Source organism: Rhinopithecus roxellana, chromosome 10, assembly GCF_007565055.1.
Source record: "Rhinopithecus roxellana isolate Shanxi Qingling chromosome 10, ASM756505v1, whole genome shotgun sequence".
Classification (NCBI taxonomy): Eukaryota; Metazoa; Chordata; class Mammalia; order Primates; family Cercopithecidae; genus Rhinopithecus; species Rhinopithecus roxellana.
This window is the reverse complement of record NC_044558.1, coordinates 137,111,121-137,132,022: the sequence shown is the minus strand read 5'-3', so window position 1 is coordinate 137,132,022 and position 20,902 is coordinate 137,111,121. Positions and strand designations below refer to the sequence as shown.

Here is a 20,902-nt window from a genome sequence, read left to right as displayed (position 1 = left end):
TCATTTTTTTGTTGCTGTTAAATAGGAAAGCCTGAACTTTATCAAACTTTCAGTTTTACTGTTCTATTTGTATATTACCTTTTAGTTAAAAATTAACAGAGGGGAAAGGGTTGAACGTGATTGAAATAGCCATGCCTCTTTCAACCTCTTTGTTGGGGTTTGAGAGTCTGAGCAGTAAATAATCTCCCTCCTGCTCTGCAGCCTGATGGCTGTGGATGGTTTTCCTTTCCACCACTGACCTTCAAACAATAAGAAGGGTGGGGAGGAGAGAACTGAGGTGTTTTAAACCAGTAGCTATTTGTTGACAGGAATTCAGGGTCAACTGATGCTTCGCACTAGAAAGTAACTTGGAAATTATCTCATCTAATGTCTCCACCAATCCAAGATTCCCTCTAAAAAAACCCGACAAATGAGGGAGAACCTCTCTTCACACTCTGTACTCTTACGGTGTTCATCTGTTTCCTTCTGCCTTTTTAATTCAGTGTGTCCTATTTTCACTATTGGATTATACATTCCTTGAGGACAAGGAATTCATCTAATTCTTCTGTTTAATTCCAAGTAAGTTGACAAACACGGTCAGATATGAGCTGAAGTGGTGAACACAGATTTCACTCCATCACTACTGACAGTAGGGGAAGGAGAAGAGCTTCATTCTGATTTGTGCAGAGGTGACTGGGCCTTTCAAAGGGAGGGTGAGGGAGTGGGTGGAGTGGGGGTGGCTCAGTAATGTCAGAGAGGTGAAGACTTATAAAGCGTTGATCCCTGTAGATGCAATGAGGCCAGCTGTGTCCGCTGGCTGACAGTTACTAAAGTTAAAGTTCTGTGCTCCCAGAGATTGGGAGACAGAGGCCTGTCCTTCCTGATAATTACATTTCATAGGAATGGCTCTCGGACCCTTGATGGAGATGCTTCTGTGTTGTAAGAGATAAGTATTCACAGTCATAAGCACATTTTTGTAAATGCTGTAAGAAAAGGATGTTGGGGGCCTGTTGTTAGGTGTTGACTAGAGCAAAGAATAAATTCTCCTGACAGTATTTCTCAGGTAAGCATTTTAATGAGGGGCTGGGGTCATCCCAGGGACACAGCCTTATGCTGAGGCAATGCTAGAGTTTGATCATCTCCTAATGCGGAGATTTGGACAAAGTTGCTATGTGCAGTTCTCAAGGGTCTAGAACACTGCTTAATGAATGTATTGAATGAATGAATTTAAATAAATTCAATTTTCTCTACCCCTAAAATGAGGGGAACAACTAGAATGCCTTCCACTTTACCTTAGTGCCTAGTTACAGCCAGGAAACAGGCATAACACCTCCTCCATCCATTGTCCCTCTGTCCATCTGGCTGTCCTTGTCATCAAGGGCACCTGCTGTTTCCCTCCTACCAACTCCTGGTCCCTCAGTTTGTGAGTAAGAGATATTAGCTCCATACCACAAATATTTTGATTTTTTGAAATAACTCAATATAGATCAGTGTATTATAAAAATGATGAAATATTTTCAAATCTACTGCGGGATTCTGGGCACTATTAAGAAGGGACAGTTCAAATGCCTCTTATCCAGGGAATCACGTCTGAAACAGAGTGACATTTCTGTCATGTGCTTTTGTCAAACATTTCCTTCATAGCATTTATTTCTGGTTGTAATATATTTATTTGTATGATAATTTTAAAATATATGTCATGGAAACTGTATCTGTATTTGTTCACCATTGAAAGGTCAGCACCTCAGAGTGGCTAGAACCTATTAGATATATCCCAAATCTATCAATTTAATAAATAAATGAGTGAATGGCTTTCCATCTTCCCTTGTCTTCTCCTCCAAGATAACATTGACTGGGTAGAAATGCTATTTAATAAAAATATGGTGACTGAATGCTTACAGAATGCCATGGTTCTTGAGCAGTGTTTCAGTGATTCCTCTTCTCTTTATAGATTCCTCACCTATTCCTACCTCTTAGCGTTCAACGTGTGGCTTCTGCTTGCACCTGTGACCCTGTGCTACGACTGGCAGGTCGGCAGTATTCCTTTGGTGGAGACCATATGGGACATGCGGAACTTAGCCACCATCCTTCTGGCAGTTGTGATGGCCTTATTGAGCCTGCACTGCTTAGCAGCCTTTAAGGTAATTTTTTGAAAAATAGAATGAACTCTGCATTTGAAGACAGATATTCTATGCCCATAATGTTCTTCTTTGTGCAGGTGGTCTGGGTGTAAATTGAATCTCCTCTCTTTGTGTATTTAAATGTTTTCTAGCTGGTAATAATATACCATGGCCACCTTATAGATTTTTTGACTGTTTCTACTAACCCTGTATTGATCTGAAGCTTGATGTTTGTAAATGAGAAGTTACTGCTGTGGTTGGCTAATTTTCAAAGTAATTTATTTGATTTAATATAATGATAAATGAAATTGTGGTAAATAACCTATTTATAAATGCTTAAAATGTGGTTAAGACTCTACTTTCATGAATGAATGCCAGAGGTAGTTGGGTCATTTCTCCCACTGCCTCCCCCAAAAGTATAAAACTACAAAATTATTAAATACAACTATTTCAAAAATGACCAAAGACCAAAGGCAAATATTCTAGTTCATTCTCATGCTGCTATAAGGACATACCTGAGACTGAATAATTTATAAAGGAAAGAGGTTTAGTTAGCTCACAGTTATGCAGGGCTGGGGAAGCCTTAGGAAACTTACAATCAGGGCAGAAGGGGAAGCAAACACATCCTTCTTCACAAGGCAGCAGGAGAGAGAATAATGAGTGCCCATTGAAGGGGAAAGTCCCTTATAAAACCATCATATCTAGTGAGAACTACCTCACTATCACAAAGAGCAGAATGGGGGAAACTGCCCCCATGGTTTAATTATCTCCACCTGGTCCGCACAACATGTGGGAATTATGGGAACTACAATTCAAGATGAGATTTGGGTGGTGACACAGACAAACCATTTCAGCCAAAAACTTGAAAATGTTTACTTATGAAAAACTGCTACTCCATTGGATAAGATGCTTTTACCTGAAGGTAAGTTCTCTCCATCCTGTCAGATCTAGCAGTAAAAATCCATAAGTTTACTGGTTGGAATTGACTGGTAAACTTTGGAAAGTTTTACAATTTTGGAAAAATTTGGTTTGGGAAAGAAACAGAGCAGCAAAAAGGTAAGGGAAAGTTTTGGAAGCAAGAGAAATATAGAAGAGCAGAGGTAATATACATGAATCCATGCATTCATGGCTGTTAAATGACATGTGCACAAGCAAAATTAAAAGCTCTGGGAGACTTATTTGCTGCAAGTTTGTATGCATTCTTCAGCACATACACTAGTTGAGCAGCAGAGATTGGGAAATTCACTGGCGTGAGTTATTCATGTATAACCTCTGCCCAAATCATTGACTGATCACAAAGCCATATTGGCACAAGAGAGATCCCCAGAAATCCAGGCAAAAGAAGAAAAGAACTGAGCAATAATTTCAACATTCTGCAGAGAAACAGATTTTCCAGTTTGAGTCTATGGAAGCTCATCAAATGTATTCAAACAGGAAAACCAACAATTTCAGAAGAACAAAATAGAATCCAGGGTCCCTACAATGTATGACATGTAACACCCAGTTTAACCAAAGATTACTAGATATGTGAAGAAACAGGAGTGTGTGACCAAACTCAGTTTAAAAAAAAAAAAAAATCAGTAGGAAATGGAATAGAATTGAGAATTCAGGGCTAAATCCACACTAATGGGATCAACTGATTTTTGACATAGTTATCAAAGTAATTCAATGGAGAAACAATGGTCTTTTAAAAATGTAACTGAATATCTGTAAGAAAAAATATGAATCTTAATCCTTACATTATACAGTATACAGAAATTAATTCTAAGTGGATCATAGCCCTAAACAAAAAAGTAAATTACACCAAAATTTCTAAAAGAAAAGGAGAAAATCTTTGTGAATTTGACTTAAGCAAATATTTCTTAGAACATTTAATGTGAAAACTATAAAAGAAAAAGTTGATAAATTGGATGTCATCAAAATTAAATATTCTTTTCATCAAAAGATAATGTGAATTAAATGAAGAGGCAAGTCACAAATTGGGATAAAATATTTGTAAAACATAAATCTACAAAGGCCTTGTATCTGGAATATTTAAAGTGCTCTTAAAATGCAATAATAAGAAGACAAAAACTAAAATGGAGAAAAGATTCATGTGGACACTTCACAGAAGAAGATATGCAAAATTTTTAACAAATACATGAAAAGATGCTCAGCATCATTAGTCATTAGGGAACTTCAAATTAAATCCACAAAGAGATACCATTATATTCTCACTATAATGACTATCACTGGAAAGATTCCCAACACTGAGTATTGGCCAGTGTGGAGCAACTGGAATCCTCATCCATTACTGATGGGAATAAAAAATGATACAGACACTTTGGAAAAATTTGGAAGTTTCTTAAAAAGTTAAACATAAAATTAAACAGCTCTATCCATCTCCACCTACTGAAAAGAAATGAAAACATGTCCACATGAATATCTTGTCTGTGAATATTCATACAGCTTTATTTATAATAGCAAACGAATTGGGAAAAATCTAATGACCTAACATGCAATTGGACAAACTCAGTGTCATCAATTATTCAGAAATTTTAAGGAACAAACTACGAATACATAAAACAATGTGGACGGACATGGATGAACATGGTGCTAAGTGAAAGAAACCAGACATATAAGAGTGTATGCTATATGATATGGTTTGGCTGTGTCCCCACCCAAATCTCATCTTGAATTATAGTTCCCATAATCTCCACATGTCATGGGAGGGACCCCATGAGAGATAATTGACTCATGGGGGCAGTTACCCACATGCTGTTCTTGTGATAGTGAGAGAGTTCTCATGAGATCTGATGGTTTTATAAGGGGTTTTTCTCCCTTTGCTCAGCACTCATTCTGTCTCCTGCTGCCCAAGGTCCCTGCTTCCTCTTCACCTTCCACTATGATTATAAATTTCCTGAGACCTCCCCAGCCATGCAGAACTGTGAGTCAATTAAACCTGTTTTCTTTATAAATTACCTAGTCTTGGGTATTTCTTCATAGCAGCATAAAAACAAACTAAATACCCTATATGATTCCATTCATGTGAAATTCTAAAAAAGGTGTAATGACAGAAAACGTGGGGTTGGAGGTTGACTATAACTTGAAATAACATTTTGAGGTGTTTTATGTTTTTTAACATATAACTGTGGTAGTGAAACTCACCAAAATATATACTTAAAATGGTTGAATTTGTTGTATGGTAACTTTACCTCAATAAAGTATAAAAAATGATGAAATATTGCAATTAGGTAAAAGTCTGGAATGAATACAGAACTGAAATTTAAACATAAAATGTAAGGACAGTCCTGAAAATTGAATGAAAAAAATTTGCATGATTAAAACACCTTTTTAAAATTGAAGTGAAAGTTATATAACATACAATTAACTATTTTAAAGAGTACAATTTAGTGGCACTTAGTGTATTTACAGTGTTATACAACTGCCAGCACTTTCTAGTTTCAAAGCTTTTTCATTACCCCATAAAACAACCGCATACTTATTAAGTAATCACTCTCAGCTTTCCCCTCCTCTATCCCCTGATAACCTTTAATTTGCTTTCTGTCTCTATTAATTTGCCTATTCTGGGTATAGCATATAAAAGGAGTGTGAACCCAAAATGTCCGAGACTGGCCTCAGCCAATTTAGAAAGTTTATTTTGCCAAGGTGAAGGACACACCTGTGACATAGCCTCAGGAGGTCCTCACTACAAGTGCCCTATGTGATAGGGGTACAGCTTGCTTTTGTACATTTTAGGGAGACCTGAGACATCAATCATATGTGTAAAACATACATTGGCTCGATATGGAAGGGCAGAACAACTTGAAGGGTGGAGGCACGTCCAGGTCATAGGTAGCTTTAAAAATTTTCTGATTGGCAATTTGTTGAAAGAGTTATTATCAATAGAAAGGAATGCCTGAGGCCAGGCATGGTCCCTGATGCCTGTAACCCCAGCACTTTGGGAGGCCGAGGTGAGCAGAAAACTTGAGGCCAGGAGTTCAAGACCAGCCTGGCCAACATGGCGAAACCCCATCTCTACTAAAAATACAAAAATTAGCCAGGCATGGTGGTATGCGCCTGTAGTTCTAGCTACTTGTCAGGCTAAGGTGGAAGAACCTCTTAAACCCAGGAGGTGGAGGTTGCAGTGAGCCGAGATCGCACCACTGCACTCCAGCCTGGGTGACAGAGCGAAGTCTGTCTCAAAATAATAATAATACAATAATAATAATAATAATAATAATAATAATAATAAAATGTAAAAAGAAAGGAATGCCTGGGTTACAATAGAGGGTTGTAGAGACCTTGTTTTTACTATGCAGGTGAAGCCTCCAAGTAGCAGGCTTAGAGAGAATAGACTGTAAATGTTTCTTATGAAGTCTGTGTTGATGTTAGTGCTGGTGGGGTATAATGAGGTATGTCCAACCTGCTCTTTCATCATGGCCTGAACTAGATTTTCAGGTAACTCTGGAAACCCCTTGAGCAAGAGGAGGGGTCCGTTCAAATGGCTGAAGGCCTTAGAATTTTATTTTTTGTTTACAGGAGTAATAAAATATGTGATCTTCTATGTCTGGCTTCTTTCACTTAGCACCATATTCTTGATGTTCACTGAAGTTGTATAGCACGTTGTTCCTTTTCATGGCCGAGTCATATTCCATTGTATGTAATGTAGGGGCAGAAAAACTCCACCTGCATCCACTTAGGGTCCCACCTATGTTCAATAATTAAATTGACATAAGATAAATGGGCAAAAACACACACATTTATTTAATACAAGTTTTATATGTCACAGGTGCCCTCATAAAGAATTAAAGAGTCAAAGAAGCAGTTGAAGTCTGTTACTTATAAACTGGATTGGACAAAGAATAGTAAATAGTGAAGGTATAACTAAATTATGTGGGGAAGCTTAGAAGATAAGAATTACTTTAACAAGGTCTGTACATGATTCTCTCCGGTTATATTTCTCATCCTTGAGGATAAGGAAGCTGCATCTTTTTGGTATGGGGAGGGCATCTTTCATATGAGAATCGTATTTTCTGCTTTAAGAAATAACAAGAAGGTAAAAGTGATCTTTTTGCATCTGCTGCTTTTCAAATGTTATTAACTTATATTCAAGTAATTTAAGTAAATATACCAGAATATTTAATACCTTAAGCATATACCACAATTTGCTTATCCAGTTATTCATAGATGGGCATTCAATGTTTTCCTACTTTCAATGTTTTTTTTTTTTTTTTTTGGACTACCAAAAATAACACTACTGTACATATTTGTGTACAAGTTTCTTTGTGTATATATATTTTCATTTCTCTAGAGCATATAACTAGAAGTGAAATTACTGAGTCATAAAGTAATTCAACTTTTAACTTTTTGAAGAAGTGACAAACTTCCATAGTGGCTGCACCATGTTGCATTCCCTCCAGCAATGTACAAGAGCTCCTATTTCTCTACATCCCAACCAACACTTGTTATTTATCTTCTGTTATTTTAATTAAAGCTATCCTACTGAGTCTGAAGAGGTAACTTATTGTTGTTATGATTTGCATTTCCTTAATGATCAATGAAGTTGAGCATCCTTTCATATGTTTATTGGTCATCCTCATTATGTCTTCTCTGGAGAAATGTCTATTTAGGTCCTTTGCCCACTTTTTAATTGGGTTGTCTTTTTGTTGTTGAGTTGTAAGAGTTATTTATATGTTCAGGATATTAAATCCCTAAAAGATATTTGATTTGCAAATACTGTCTCTCATTACATAGCTTGGCCTTTTACATTCTTGATAATGTCTTTTGATGCACAAAAGTTTTTAATTTTTTTTTTTTTTTTTTGAGATGGAGTTTCGCTCTTGTTGCCTAGACTGGAGTGCAATGGCACAATCTCAGTTCACTGCAACGTCTGCCTCCTGGGTTCAAGCGATTATCCTGCCTCAGCCTCCTGAGTAGCTGGGATTACAGGCACCTGCCACCACGCCCAGCTCATTTTTTATATTTTTAGTAGACACAGGGTTTTGCTATGTTGGCCAAGCTGGTCTTGAACTCCAGACCTCACGTGACCCACCTGCCATGGCCTCCCAAAGTGCTGGGATTATAGGCATGAGCCACCATGCCTGACCAAAAGTTTTTAATTTTTGTGAAATCCAGTTTAGCAATGTTTTTCTTTTTCTATCATGTTTTTAATGTCAAATCTAAAAATGCATGGCCAAATTCAAGATCATCAAGATTTATGACTGTTTTCTTCTTCTAAGAGTTTTGTGGTGTTAGCTCTTATATTTAGGTCATTGATTCATTTTGAGTTAATCTTTGGGTACGCAGTGAAGTAGGGATCCAACTTCATTCTTTTGAATGTGCTTATCCAGTTTTCTCTGCATCATTTTTTGAAGAGGGTATTCTTTCCCCCCAAACACCTTATTTTAAAGTAACCATCTGATACATTTTTTTGTAAATGAATTTTATAAAGCAAGGATCATATAAATAACCATCCTCAAGAAACTCTGACATGCCAATTAGTTACATAAACTTGAGCTCAAATTTCACCTTGTTAGTAAGGCCTACTTTAACCATCCTATTTAAAAGGTAGTCATATACTCTCTACTCCTTTGTCTTCCTTTTACTTTTTAACTCCCTTCACTTAAACTTCAAGTTCTAAAATACTATGTAGTTTGGTTATTTTACTTAATGCCTATTTCTGCCAACCAGAGCATGAGCCCCATGAGGACAAACATTTTTTTGTGTCTTGTTCACTGCCATACTTCTATCACTAGGAACTTGCCCCACTCAATATTTATTACCTAAATTTTATTTATTTATTGTCTAAATTTGCCACTCAGTATCTATTATCTAAATGAATAAAACTGCAAAAAGTTAGCAATTCCGTTTAATCAGATTTTAGTCTAGAGAATCTTTTCTTGTAAGACATATATCTAAAGACTTGAAAAGCACCGTGCTCAACAGCCGCATGAAATATTTGGGGGTGAGTATGAGGTTTGTTTTATTATTATCTGACCTTAGCTCATGGTTTGGCATGCCTGCTGTATTGTAACTGATCTGCAGGAGCACATATAGTGGAGCCTGAATGGGTATGTCGGAAAGGGTTTTTCTTGACTTTTTCCCAGCTAATTAAGGGGACTGGGGATTCCCCACAGACTGTCATCTCGGTCAAGTGTGTTAAGCATAACCTCTCATGATGGCAGTAGGCCTCGCACACAGGCAAGTCTTGGCCCTCCCCAGAGTGTCATTGATAACATGATGAATGAATGGAAACTTCCTCTGTGAAAGGCTGTTAATCCTTTTCTTTCAGGGAGTTTGTTTCATAATCACTTTAATGCATCCTAAAAAATTAGCAGAGCATTCCAGCTGTGGGGATAGTTAAGATTGAGCTCTTCTGTGGTGGCTTTCATCTTGAAAATTCTTGCAATCAATTAACTAGAGCCTCTGACAATTCTTGTCCACTTACACTCTCCACATGTTCTTCTTTCAGAGCTTGGAGACAGAACTTCGCTCATGTTTTTGTGCCTGGTTTCGCTTTTCTTGATCTGCTTCCATACCAGAAGGGAGATAGGAATCAAGCCTTAGAGTCAGGTTCTCCAACTAGTTAGTAACCTCTCGAAGTGGGAATAAACCTGTTTTTTGTGTGTGTGATGATGAATTACTAACGACATGATGGTAAGGGCTTTGACTCTGAGGCAGTAAACAGGAGGATTAAACTTTTATGAACATAGGTGTCATGCTTTATGGACATTGTTCTGTGATAAAAAGAAATAATAGATGAAATGTTTATAATAATGTCAGCAGAATAAACACAGGTCGATCCACCTGAATTATTTCTAAATGAGTTGTGTACTGAATCAGCAAGTATCGAGCTGAAATTATTTTATAATCCCTGATTATATCCATAAATCTTGAGATAGTGAAACTATATATTAGCAAGAAAAAAATACCGGATAAACAAGCATATGCAGTGAGTCCAGAGTGTCATGGAAAATCTTTCTTTTATTTTCACCTTTGATTGATTCTCAATCATAAAAAACAACCTTGGCTTATATTGAAAGGAGAATATGTTCTTTGTAGCATCACTGCTTTTTCCTCTGTCCTTGTCTTAATATTGATTGAGTGTCTTTTGGTTGCTGTGATTAGCACAGTGGACAAAATGAACGTCCCACCTGCATGGAGCTTACACTTAAACACTTAAAATATGTCTTGATATGTCAAATATTAGGTGATGTGAAGAGGTCTCACATCACCTCACAGATAAGGTGACATTGGAGCAGAGATATAAAGGAAGTGAAAGAGTGAGTCATGTGGCTGTTTGGGGAAGAGCATTCCAAGAGCAGGGAAAGCCAGTGCTGAGGCCCTGAGGCAGGAAAGTACTGGACCCGTCACAGACAGTAAGGAGGCTGAGATGACTGGAGCCAAGTGGGCAGGGTACAGCCATATGAGTTGATATCAGCGCGATTAAGGAGTGAGTGTGTGCGATACGGTGTGTGATACCATGCACCCAAACAATATCAAACTTCTATCTTTTTAAGCCTTCGCCTACTTTCCTTTCCCTTGCCATACTTCTTCCACTTGGCTTCTCGCTCTGTTTTGTTTAGTTTTCTTCTTGGTGGGCCCAGGCCAGGGGAGGAAATAAGACTAGAGGAAGGAATTCAGGTCCTTGCCGGGCACAGTGGCTCACACTTGTAATCCCAGCACTTTGGGAGGCCAAGGCGGGTGGATCACCTGAGGTCAGGAGTTTGAGACCAGCCTGGGCAACATGGTGAAACCCTGTCTTTACTAAAAATATAAAAAGTAGCTGGGCATGATTGTGGGTGCCTGTAATCCCAGCTGCTGAGAAAGCTGAGGCACAAGAATCACTTGAACCTGGAAGATAGAAGTTGCAGTGAGCCGAGATTGTGTCACTGCGCTCCAGCCAGGGCAACAGAGACTCCGTCTCAAAAAAAAAAAAAATAAAATAAGACAGAGAATTCAGGTCCTTTTGCTGCTTTTGTGTGTGTCCGTGGAGCATAGGAGGTGGGGACTGAAGGAAAAGAACAGCCTTAGAGTCACTAGAGATTTGTAAGACATGCATATCTTGCTTTTATTTTATTTTATTTTATTTATTTATTTTTTGAGGCAGAGTCTTGCTCTATCACCCAGGCTAGAGTGCAGTGGCACGATCTCGGCTCCCTGCAACCTCCATCTCCCGGGTTCAAGCAATTCTCCTGCCTCAGCTTCCCAAGTAGATGGAATTACAGGCAACCGCCAATGCGCCTGGCTAATTTTTGTATTTTCAGTAGAGACAGGGTTTCGCCAAGTTGGCCAGGCTTGTCTCAGACTCCTGACCTTGTGACCCACCTGCCTCAGCCTCTCAAAGTGTTGGGATTACAGGTGTGAGCCACAGCACCCATCCTCTTTTACTAATAGTAACCAGCTTTTGTTGTGTCATTTTGGGCAATATATATGCTTATAATCTTTGTTTCTTCTCCAATTTATCAAAAACCTTCTTGCTTCCTATTCTATCATCAACCAGGACACCTGATAGGTGGAGGTGGGAGCATACTCTTTCCTAATACATTTGTATTTTACTTATTTGCATTTTATTAACATTTCGATAATTAACTTTATAAAACTGCAAATTAAGTCATATAAGACAAATTAAGTCATGTAAAACAGCAGGTGTGTCATCTGCCAAAACCAACCCCCACAACCTGCTTTTCATAGGCCTCCGTTGAATACCTGTTTCTCTACATTTTTGTAATTATGGAAAACAAAAACAAATTATTTCTTGTTTAGAAGTAAGTTATGTTAGACACCATTACACACTGCAGACTATTCCAGGCCACTTCCATATCTAGTTGAACTGTTTCTATGGGTAAGCACCTCAAAGAGTAGATGTTTTACTTTTGACAAGATCTTGTCCAGAATTGGGTGGGAGAGGCAGAATACAGAATCTAAATGTTCCTTTCTCTAGAAATAACCACACAATGAATTTAGAGATTGTTTCTAGTTTGTCCTGTTTTCAGGGCATACGAAATTTAAGACCTCATAGAGTAGTTTATTATTTATCACGGAAGAGCTCAGTTGGTATCTTTGAGAATTTAAGAGTAGAATTTATCTCATTCTGTGCCTCTCCTTCATCTCCTCCTTATATTCACACACCATTCATTCTCTAGAAAGTCATTTGAACTTATATTACATAATGTAGAGAATAATCTAGAAATTTCTTATTGGCTTGAGTTGTTTTTAACAATGAATTTTAAAGTGAACTAATTTGCTCTGACCCTTCGTGATGAGGGTAATCACTCTGTAGGAATGTATGTATGGTAAGAGATAAAGGATATTTAAGCCACAAAGGCTGAATATTCCATTATTTTCTATGAATAGTGAGTGTGTATGCCCCAGGAGAACCATGGCTGAAAATGCACTTGGGTTTTTCTTTATGACTCTTACAGACTTTATGTCAGACTGTTGACTTGCAATAAAAAGTGACATATATCAGGAAAGTAGCCAGTCTAATTTGGATTATTTAGAGGAGTTAATACCATTAGTCAGTCCTATTCTTTATAGTTCCCAATTTCCCGTGTTCTCTAATGTGGTTTCCCTGCATTACAGAGGAAACACCATTAAATTATATTTAAGAGTAATTTCTTTGGTATTGGTTCTTTATTACATTCTCACAGAGTGTCTTGAGATTTTATAGTATTTTTATACCTTTCGTAATCTTGTAGGATACTTGTAAAAGGAAAACATGAGAGAAAAAGAAGGGGGCTACTGATACCTGACTTTCTTAGTAATAGCCTCAATCATGAGATGTCTTTTAAGAATGAACATTGGGCGGTGGAAGTCCTGTCTCTCCCCTCCCCTCACCTCATAGGTATGCGTTTGAGGGTTTTGGGTTTTATTTGTTTTTTAAATTTTTAGTAGGGTGGTAGTTTTGCAACCAACACAAATCACAGGCTACAGCACTGAGCCCTGGAAAACAAGCCAAATTTTCATGTCCATGTGGGGAAAAATTTCTGAGCCCTGGGAAACAAGCCAAATTTTCATGTCCATGTGGGGAAAAACTTGCAGCCGGACTGGTAGAGGTGACTACTAGCAACAACTTGGTGGAAATGGAGGGTGGGGATGGGGTAGGGCTAATGCCGCTCCGCACTCAGGGAGGGCCTTCGTCATCTCAGGGATCTCCCTTCATGCCTGTTCTCAGCCTCGCTCTGGATTTACCTCCATGCTGGTCCATGTCACAGCTCCCATCAACCTACTCACCACAACACCACACAGAGCTGATAAGCAGAGATGTCAGCCTGTGATCTCTCTTTAAATAAAATTCCCACACATCTCAACAAGAAGATAAGAGCAAAACAAGAGCCACTATTGGAAAGTGATTATTTGCTTCTTGGCATCCTCACCTCATTCCAAAAGGGACTTGGAGCAGCTTATGGGAATAAACACAATACAATAGGATAGACCAAGAAATGGCAAACTTTTTTAAAAGAAAGAACAAGGTAGTAAATATTTAGAGCTTTGCTGCCCATGCAGTCTTTCACAGCTATTCAGTTTCATCATTGTCACATACATTTTTCAATCCCTGGAGTACAACATTGTACTACCATAGATCCATATGGTTGAACTGAACACACTTGCTGATCGCTGGAAATTATTTTGCATTTAGCTCAGCCAAATAATAGGTTATGGTATTATGGCACAAGGATCACTAAATTCCAGAATAGCAGTTATGAAACCTGGTAAAATAAGCATCATGTTTTAATATACTGAATGGTAAAATAAAATTGAACTTGGGGAATGAAGATTGCATTTAATAGTGAATGGCTTTATGCCAACACGGATTTTTCTTTTTTCCTCAGGCCTACATTCCTCTTTTCAGTTCCCATTCTCTGCAAACAGCACATTCTCTATTCTTTTTGTAACCTCAATTAATGAAAATCCTCTTCATGCTCTTATACGTCCAATCTTTCTAGCCCATTTACAACCCATCCAGCTTGTTCTGCTTTGAGACCACTGCAGTATTCGATAAATGGACCCTGATGATGCCTTGCCATGGTCCTTCTCACCCCGACCACTAGTGCCATGAGAGTAGCCATTGTATGAGATGCTGTTCTGTCTGAGACTTGACCAGCCCAGTTGATGCAGCCTCTTCTTCCTGCTCTCAGCTGGGTTCTCCACCTACCACTTTTTTCCTGTGCTGATAATGTTCTGCCCTGTGGGTCGCAGTTTTCCAGCTCAGTAGTTTTAGACAACTCGGGCCCATTGGCCATGCTCCAAAGCTGAGATTTTCCTCCATATCATCTTTCTGATGAGAGTTTGAAAATGAGCTCACCACTTTATTTGATGCAGTGTTAGAAAATAGAGAAGTTGGATCTGTACCTCATTTTAAAATGGAACATATTCAAATATCCATTGTACTGACCTTCCCACATACTTTTATGTCATTGCTTTGCCATATGTGATACATACTGTATCAGACTTATGATTGTCATTTGATTTCATTTGGTAGTCTCACATTAAATTCAATAATTCGTTTAGTTCACTTCAAATTTACTACCAACCTCAAGTGGAAGTCAGTCCACTCTGTGTTGGGGGTAGCCCCTGCATTCATGTTGAGTTGTATTGCCCAGATTCCAGAATGATAGTCCCAAGGCCGGGAGGAAGGGAGGTTGTGGAGGGGAGTGATTAGTGCTGACCTGAGTCTGAGGCCAGATTCTGCCACTGCACAGCTGTGTGAGCCCCCTCTCTGATCCTCCCTGCACCAACTGTGGTTGGACCAGGGCAAGCCACATGAAACACTTCATGGAGGCCAGCACATGAGGAGCCCTGTGTTGTTCCAGCATCATGAAATTGTCACAGCTTAAACTCAGGAGTACAATGAGGGATCCTGTCTCCATTTTGTAGAAATATCAGCCTTTATAACAAGAACTCCAGTTGACTGCCTTTTCTTGAGTCGATATATATCAAAGTCCAGCCATGCTTCCATGACCAGAATCTATGTTTGATATTACTGTTGCTTATAAAAGTTAATGCTCTCCTCCCCACCTCCCTTTATCCTCTACCTTGAGTGACAGGGAGTTCTTTAACTTCTTGACATAAGAGGTAATAGTAGTAACACGTTTTTAAATGCAGATTTTAAGTGCGGAAGCATAGTTTGGGAAGTTAGTATGTTCAAATGTAACAGAAGGGCAGAATAAAACATAAAATCACTCTGTTAAAACTGAACATTTATCAAGGGGAAGGAAGAATGGGAAATTTAGTGACTTATTTACAAATGGCTATTGCAGCTATCACCTAAAGCTCCAGACTTTAGAAAGATTATGGATGTCTTTAGTGGTATTTAAAAATTTTGCAAAAATAAGCAGGATTTAAGAAAAAAATAATTTTTGTTGTTGCTGTTCATAAAACATTATGCTACCATTGCTGGATTTCTCCATTCCCCTCAGTGTCAGGGATTAGAACAAAGCAGACACTAGAAATGCAACCCTTTGTTCAGCAGCTACCTGAAAATCAGTGGCCCTTGAGCAGTCTTACCAAGACCTGTCTTTTTGTCAATTATTAATATGGCATCTGTAAAAGTATTCTCCTTGTTCTGGAGCTGAAACTTTTACAAATACTCTTTCTTCATGTCATGTGTAATATACCATTCAGTTGTACCTGGAGTGCTCTGCTTGGCTTTTGATCTAGGCCAGGCAAAAGTCTTATACATCACTAAATCATTTGTCTTTTCCTTTGCCTTCACAGGGCAATTACATTTTTACATATTTAATAAGAAAATGACTTACCTACCCCTCTTTTATTTACCCCTCAATTGGAAGACTCACTGAGTTTATTAGTGAGTCTTAGATATATGTATAATGGAAGAAGAAGCTATCAGACATCACTAACAGCTTTAGTTTGTTTTCCCTGATTTGGATGCTTTGTGATTCTCAGTGAGATTTCATAGTCTATATTATTATTTGCCTTTACTCAGAGCAAATGCCACCTTTTGAGAAGGAATCTTAATTTTTATACTTGTTATTTCTCATAATGATTCATATTTTCATAAAAACAGCTCATTAACACTTAGCAGACAATGCTTCTGATTGTTTTTAAACGGTTACAAAGGTCAGAAGATATTTTTGTAACATCTAGAAGCATTCTGTCCTTTCCATTTCCATCCAGAACATGACATTTCTATTTAAAGGAGCACACGTTTTTCCATCTTGTTCTGAGAAAACCCTGAAATATGCAATTAGGAGTCCCAGAGATAAAAGCAGCTAAAACAAGTCCCTTTAGACAAAAAGCCTACTGGAAAGTGTTTATTGAGTTGGAAAACACAGAGGAGACTGTAGCAATTGATTGTCAGATTCTTTAGGTTAAAATTAGCTGTAAGTGCACTGCCCGAGGAGCCTATAAAGGGAGTGCAAGGCTGATAAATACAACCCTGGGAAGAATCATCCCTCCATCAAAAAAAAAAAAAAGTCTAAAATTCCTTATTTTTACATGTGCATTGCCTAAGGAGGAAGCATAGAGTATTAGAAAGAAAATAAGTTTGTAATATGAGCTTTAATGTTTGTATGTCTACATTATTACATAGCAAAAACATTGATGAGTATTAAAAATTATTTTTCACCTGTAATATAATAAAAATAAGTGAAATAATATATGTAGGACCTAGGGTTGTTCAAGAAGGAAAGTGTCATCTATATACATGCATCTCCACACTAGTGTCTCAAATTCAACATTCTGAAATTAACTTCTGACTTTATCCATTCAGTGTGTTGCCTCAATAGCATTTTTCATCTCAGTGCATTCTGCTAGTTACCTCAGCCAAAATTTTGGGGGTTTCCTCTTTTCTCTTTCTCTGTCTAGAATTTCATATTTCATCCATCAAGAAAATTCTGTCAACTATATTTTCAAAATGCATCTAGACACTGACGGCTTCTCAACACCTTCACTGCTTTTTACCCTGTCCAAGCCACTGTCATCTCTCATTTGGATTATTGCCATAGCCTTCTAACCATTTTTCCTGCTTCTACTCTTGCGCCAAGGTCCAGTCTATTCCTCAACGCAGTGGCCAGGGTGATTACTTTAAAATGTAAGTCAGATCATGCCCTTCTTGTGCTTAAAATCTTCTGGTGGCTCCTTATTTCTCTGACAGTAATAATAGTCATCACCTTTATAATGGCCTGACAGGTTCTACATGTGCTGGTCTCATCCAGCGCCCACTCCATTATCTCCCTTGCTACTTCCTAACTCATTTTCTACTGTGAAGTGAGTGTTGTGGCCGACTCCTTCATCTTCTCCAAGACTTGCTTGATTGCCACCTTCTCAGTGCAGCCTACCATTGTGTTTAGAATTGCACTCCGTTTCTTGCCCACAATCTGTATATAACAGATACCCCTTACCAGGCTCACTGACTCACTCTCTCGTGGTCTCTTTTTCTCTTTTCCTCTCTGGAAAGGCAGGATTTTCTCTCTCTCTCTCTCTCTCTCTCTCTCTCTCTCTCTCTCTCTCTCTCTCTCTCTCTCTCTCTCATCTGTTTTGTTTACTGATGTTTTCCCAAGAGCCTAGACTAGTACCTGGAAAATACAAAAGAGATGGGAGTGATTGATTGCTAAATTCTTTAAGTGTTTGCCTCTAAGTAAGTACAGTGCCCAAAGAGACTATCTTTTTAGATGGCAATGAAACATATCTGTTGAATGAATGAATAATCAGTGACCGGGTTTTTCCAAGAGAACCATGATGAGGATGGGAGAATTTTCAAGAGTGCTTTGACAAAGCACGTGAATTGGGGTGGAAGTGTCTGATGGCTCCCTTCGTCATCTGCCTGCTCCTGGTACTTTATGTCTCTTGTAGGCAGAGGCATGACTAATTGCATGACTAACTGGAGTGAGCCACCACATACCCCGTGGTGTGATGGAAATGGAAAATGATCTTAAAAACTGACAGAGTTTTTTGAAACAAGCAGAAGAAATATGTAGGGAATATGTAAGTAAAGGACAGTGCATTTGGAGAGGAAGAACATACTGGTAAACAGTAAGATAAAACATTAGAGATTTAATTGAGCACTCATTGGTTCAAACAATATTAAGAGTATAGAGAATAAAGATATAAGACGACCTGGGCTGCCTTGAAGAGCTTGGTTTTCTCCATTTGCATTGCATCCACCTCACCCATGAGAATATTATCCTTATAAACACTGATATGGTTTAACGATGCCAAGAATCCTTCCTGTGCTCAGGATTTATCTCAGCTAGAGTCAAGACTATGCAGACGGATGGCTTAACAAAGTTCTCTAAATGTATAGTGATTTTTAACGTAGAAAATGACCATCAGCTATTCTTCATCTCTACAAAGGACTGAGCAGTAGAAAATGTTTTTGTTTATTTGTTTGTTTGTTTTGTTTTTGAGACCAAGTTTCGCTCTTGTTGCCCAGGTTGGAGTTTAGTGGTGCGATCTTGGCTCACTGCAACCTCTGTCTCCCGGGTTCAAGTGATTCTCCTGCTTCAGTCTCCCAAGTCGCTGGGATAACAGGTGCCTGCCACCATGTCCAGCTAATTTTTCTACTTTTAGTAGAGATGGTGTTTCACCATGTTGGTCAGGCTGGTCTTGAACTCCTGACCTCAGGTGATCCACCTGCCTCAGCCTCCCAAAGTACTGTGATTACAGGTGTGAGCCACCATGCCTGGCCCCAGAAAATGTATTTCAACTGTAGTGTGATGGCTATAGTTGAGATCAGTGAAACTGTGTTTGCCAGACAGTGCGTTGATTTTTGGGGGGTAAGTTATAGAAACTCCTAAAGTGAAAACCTTTCTTAACTTCATTCTGCTAGAGAAGTTTGTACCAGTATTTCTCAAAATATGTCACAGCATCATACAGACCATTAAGTAAGGTTATTCTAAATAAAGATTCTGCAGTTCTGCATTTCACAAGCACTAAGTTTCAAAAAGTTAAGCATATTTCTTTACTGGGGAGCTTCACAAAGCTTTTATGTTGCTCTAAGCCTTATGAGTTTCCAAAAGGGGTGTATCATGAATGGCATTCCTCAAACTTATTTGAATTTGGAAAACTTCTTGTGGGTAAGTTTTCTTGCAACGTACTTTGGGAAGTATCGACTTTGATATGCAAAGGTGCCTGGGTCACTGGACCTTGAGAGTTCATTTTTGGGCAATGTTTAAACATTTCCTTGTTTGCCTTCTTTGTACCTCTAAAAACAACCGCCACCCCAGCATCAACAAAAACATTTTCATATTATTACCATTTTAGCAATACCACCTGTAAAAGCATTCCTTTGAAACCATTCCTTTTAAAGTTATAGTTTCCAACAAGGCAACAGTAACGTAAGACCTTGAAACCAATTATATTTTTCATTCTATGGAGGCTGTAAGTAGAAATTAGAAATGTGTATATAGATGTTTGATACAACAGTGTCTGTGACTGCTGGGAATCTTGATGGATGAGGAACCCTGCAAGGCCATTCATGAAATGTTACAGTTTGGAGAGGCAAGTTTCACCTAGAAGAGCTCCTTCATTGGTATATTATTAATAAGTGGCAGCTTCCAAAGCAAGACCAAAGTAGCACCATATATATCTCTCCACATGTGTTTTTTCTTTTAACTGAAATAAGTTAAAAACTTACGTCTTCACCTGCTTAACATGATTTAAAAGAAGGCACTTGATGGAGTTTTGTTGACCTTATCTAAGTAGAAAGTGAGATGTGGCTGCCTCAGGATGTTGTTACATTCACCTCAGTGGGAACCTTTCATGGAAGGTTCTTACAGGAGAGCTGGAGGACAGAGAAAGGACTTCCTGGAACTTCCTGAGAAGCCAGTGTGTGACTGCTAAAAAATGGCTGCACTTTTAACAGACCTTCTTCTCAGACTTGCTCTCATTTTTGTATCCCATCTGCTTTCAATTGCCAGAGGACACCAGTATTTACAGAAGAACCTGGCAATTTTAAATGGCCAAATTGGCCCTGTTAGCTTATAACCCAGGACTCTGGCATTTGGTATGAAAAAGTGATTAATTGGGAAGAGCATTTATGAATGGCAGCTTCCCTGGCATTGGTTTGAAAATTCTCTCCATTCCAGTCCACCACAATTCCTTCCGCTTTGGGTGACTTTGGCCAGTGAGCCCTATTTTTCTGCCTATTATAGATTTTGGTCCTCACAATGACAATGTCTTCACTTGGGGAATAATTTAATGCCAAGGCTTGTTGAGGAAACAAGTTAGTTCTTTGTCTAAAACATTTTATTTTCTACTCCCTTGTGAGACTTTTTCAAGAAAAATATAACTCCCAGCTAGTGACTGTTGAATTAAGTTCTTACTTTTATCTGTATGTCAAGCCTCATATAGATCATGTAAACCTTCTTCTCTTTTATATACACTTGAGATCTTTGAGCTGTTGTGATTTGGTGAACATCAGTCTTTTTATGCATGCATCTCCCATGCTCTGAAATGATGAAGACAGGTGTGTGCATGTCTGAACTCAGAAAATTACAAGCATTTGATACCATTTCCAAACATAGGGACCTTTGTTTCTATCCTGTGCCACATTTCATTAGTCCATTAAATTTGCCCTTTTAAGCTGTGGCAGGTAGGCTGTTTGAAAACACAGTTCAAAGTGAAGGAAGATAGTTATTCCATCATGTCAGTTATTTGTGTAAAGAGCCTTTTAACCATCTTTGTGGAAACAAAATCATCCATCAGGCTTTTAGGACCGTACGTTTCAGAAGCAGGGGTGTGAGTCTTGTCCAGTGAGATGCAACATGTTTTGATTATAGAAGATATTTTGATTTTGGATGGGTACATTAACAGATAACAGGAATCAAGTCTACCATGAATAGTAATTCCTCTAAAAG

At 38.4% G+C, this 20,902-nt stretch overlaps 1 protein-coding gene across 3 annotated transcripts in view; it reads left to right on the top strand.

Moving 5' to 3' along the window:
- TMTC1 (transmembrane O-mannosyltransferase targeting cadherins 1) overlaps positions 1-20,902 on the top strand; it is a 289,708-nt gene that overhangs the window by 146,666 nt on the left and 122,140 nt on the right. For all 3 annotated transcript variants that reach the window (XM_030938685.1, XM_030938684.1, XM_030938683.1), the window contains one exon: positions 1,931-2,120. In XM_030938685.1, the coding sequence (XP_030794545.1) occupies positions 1,931-2,120 (190 nt within the window). The remainder of the gene's footprint in view (positions 1-1,930; positions 2,121-20,902) is intronic.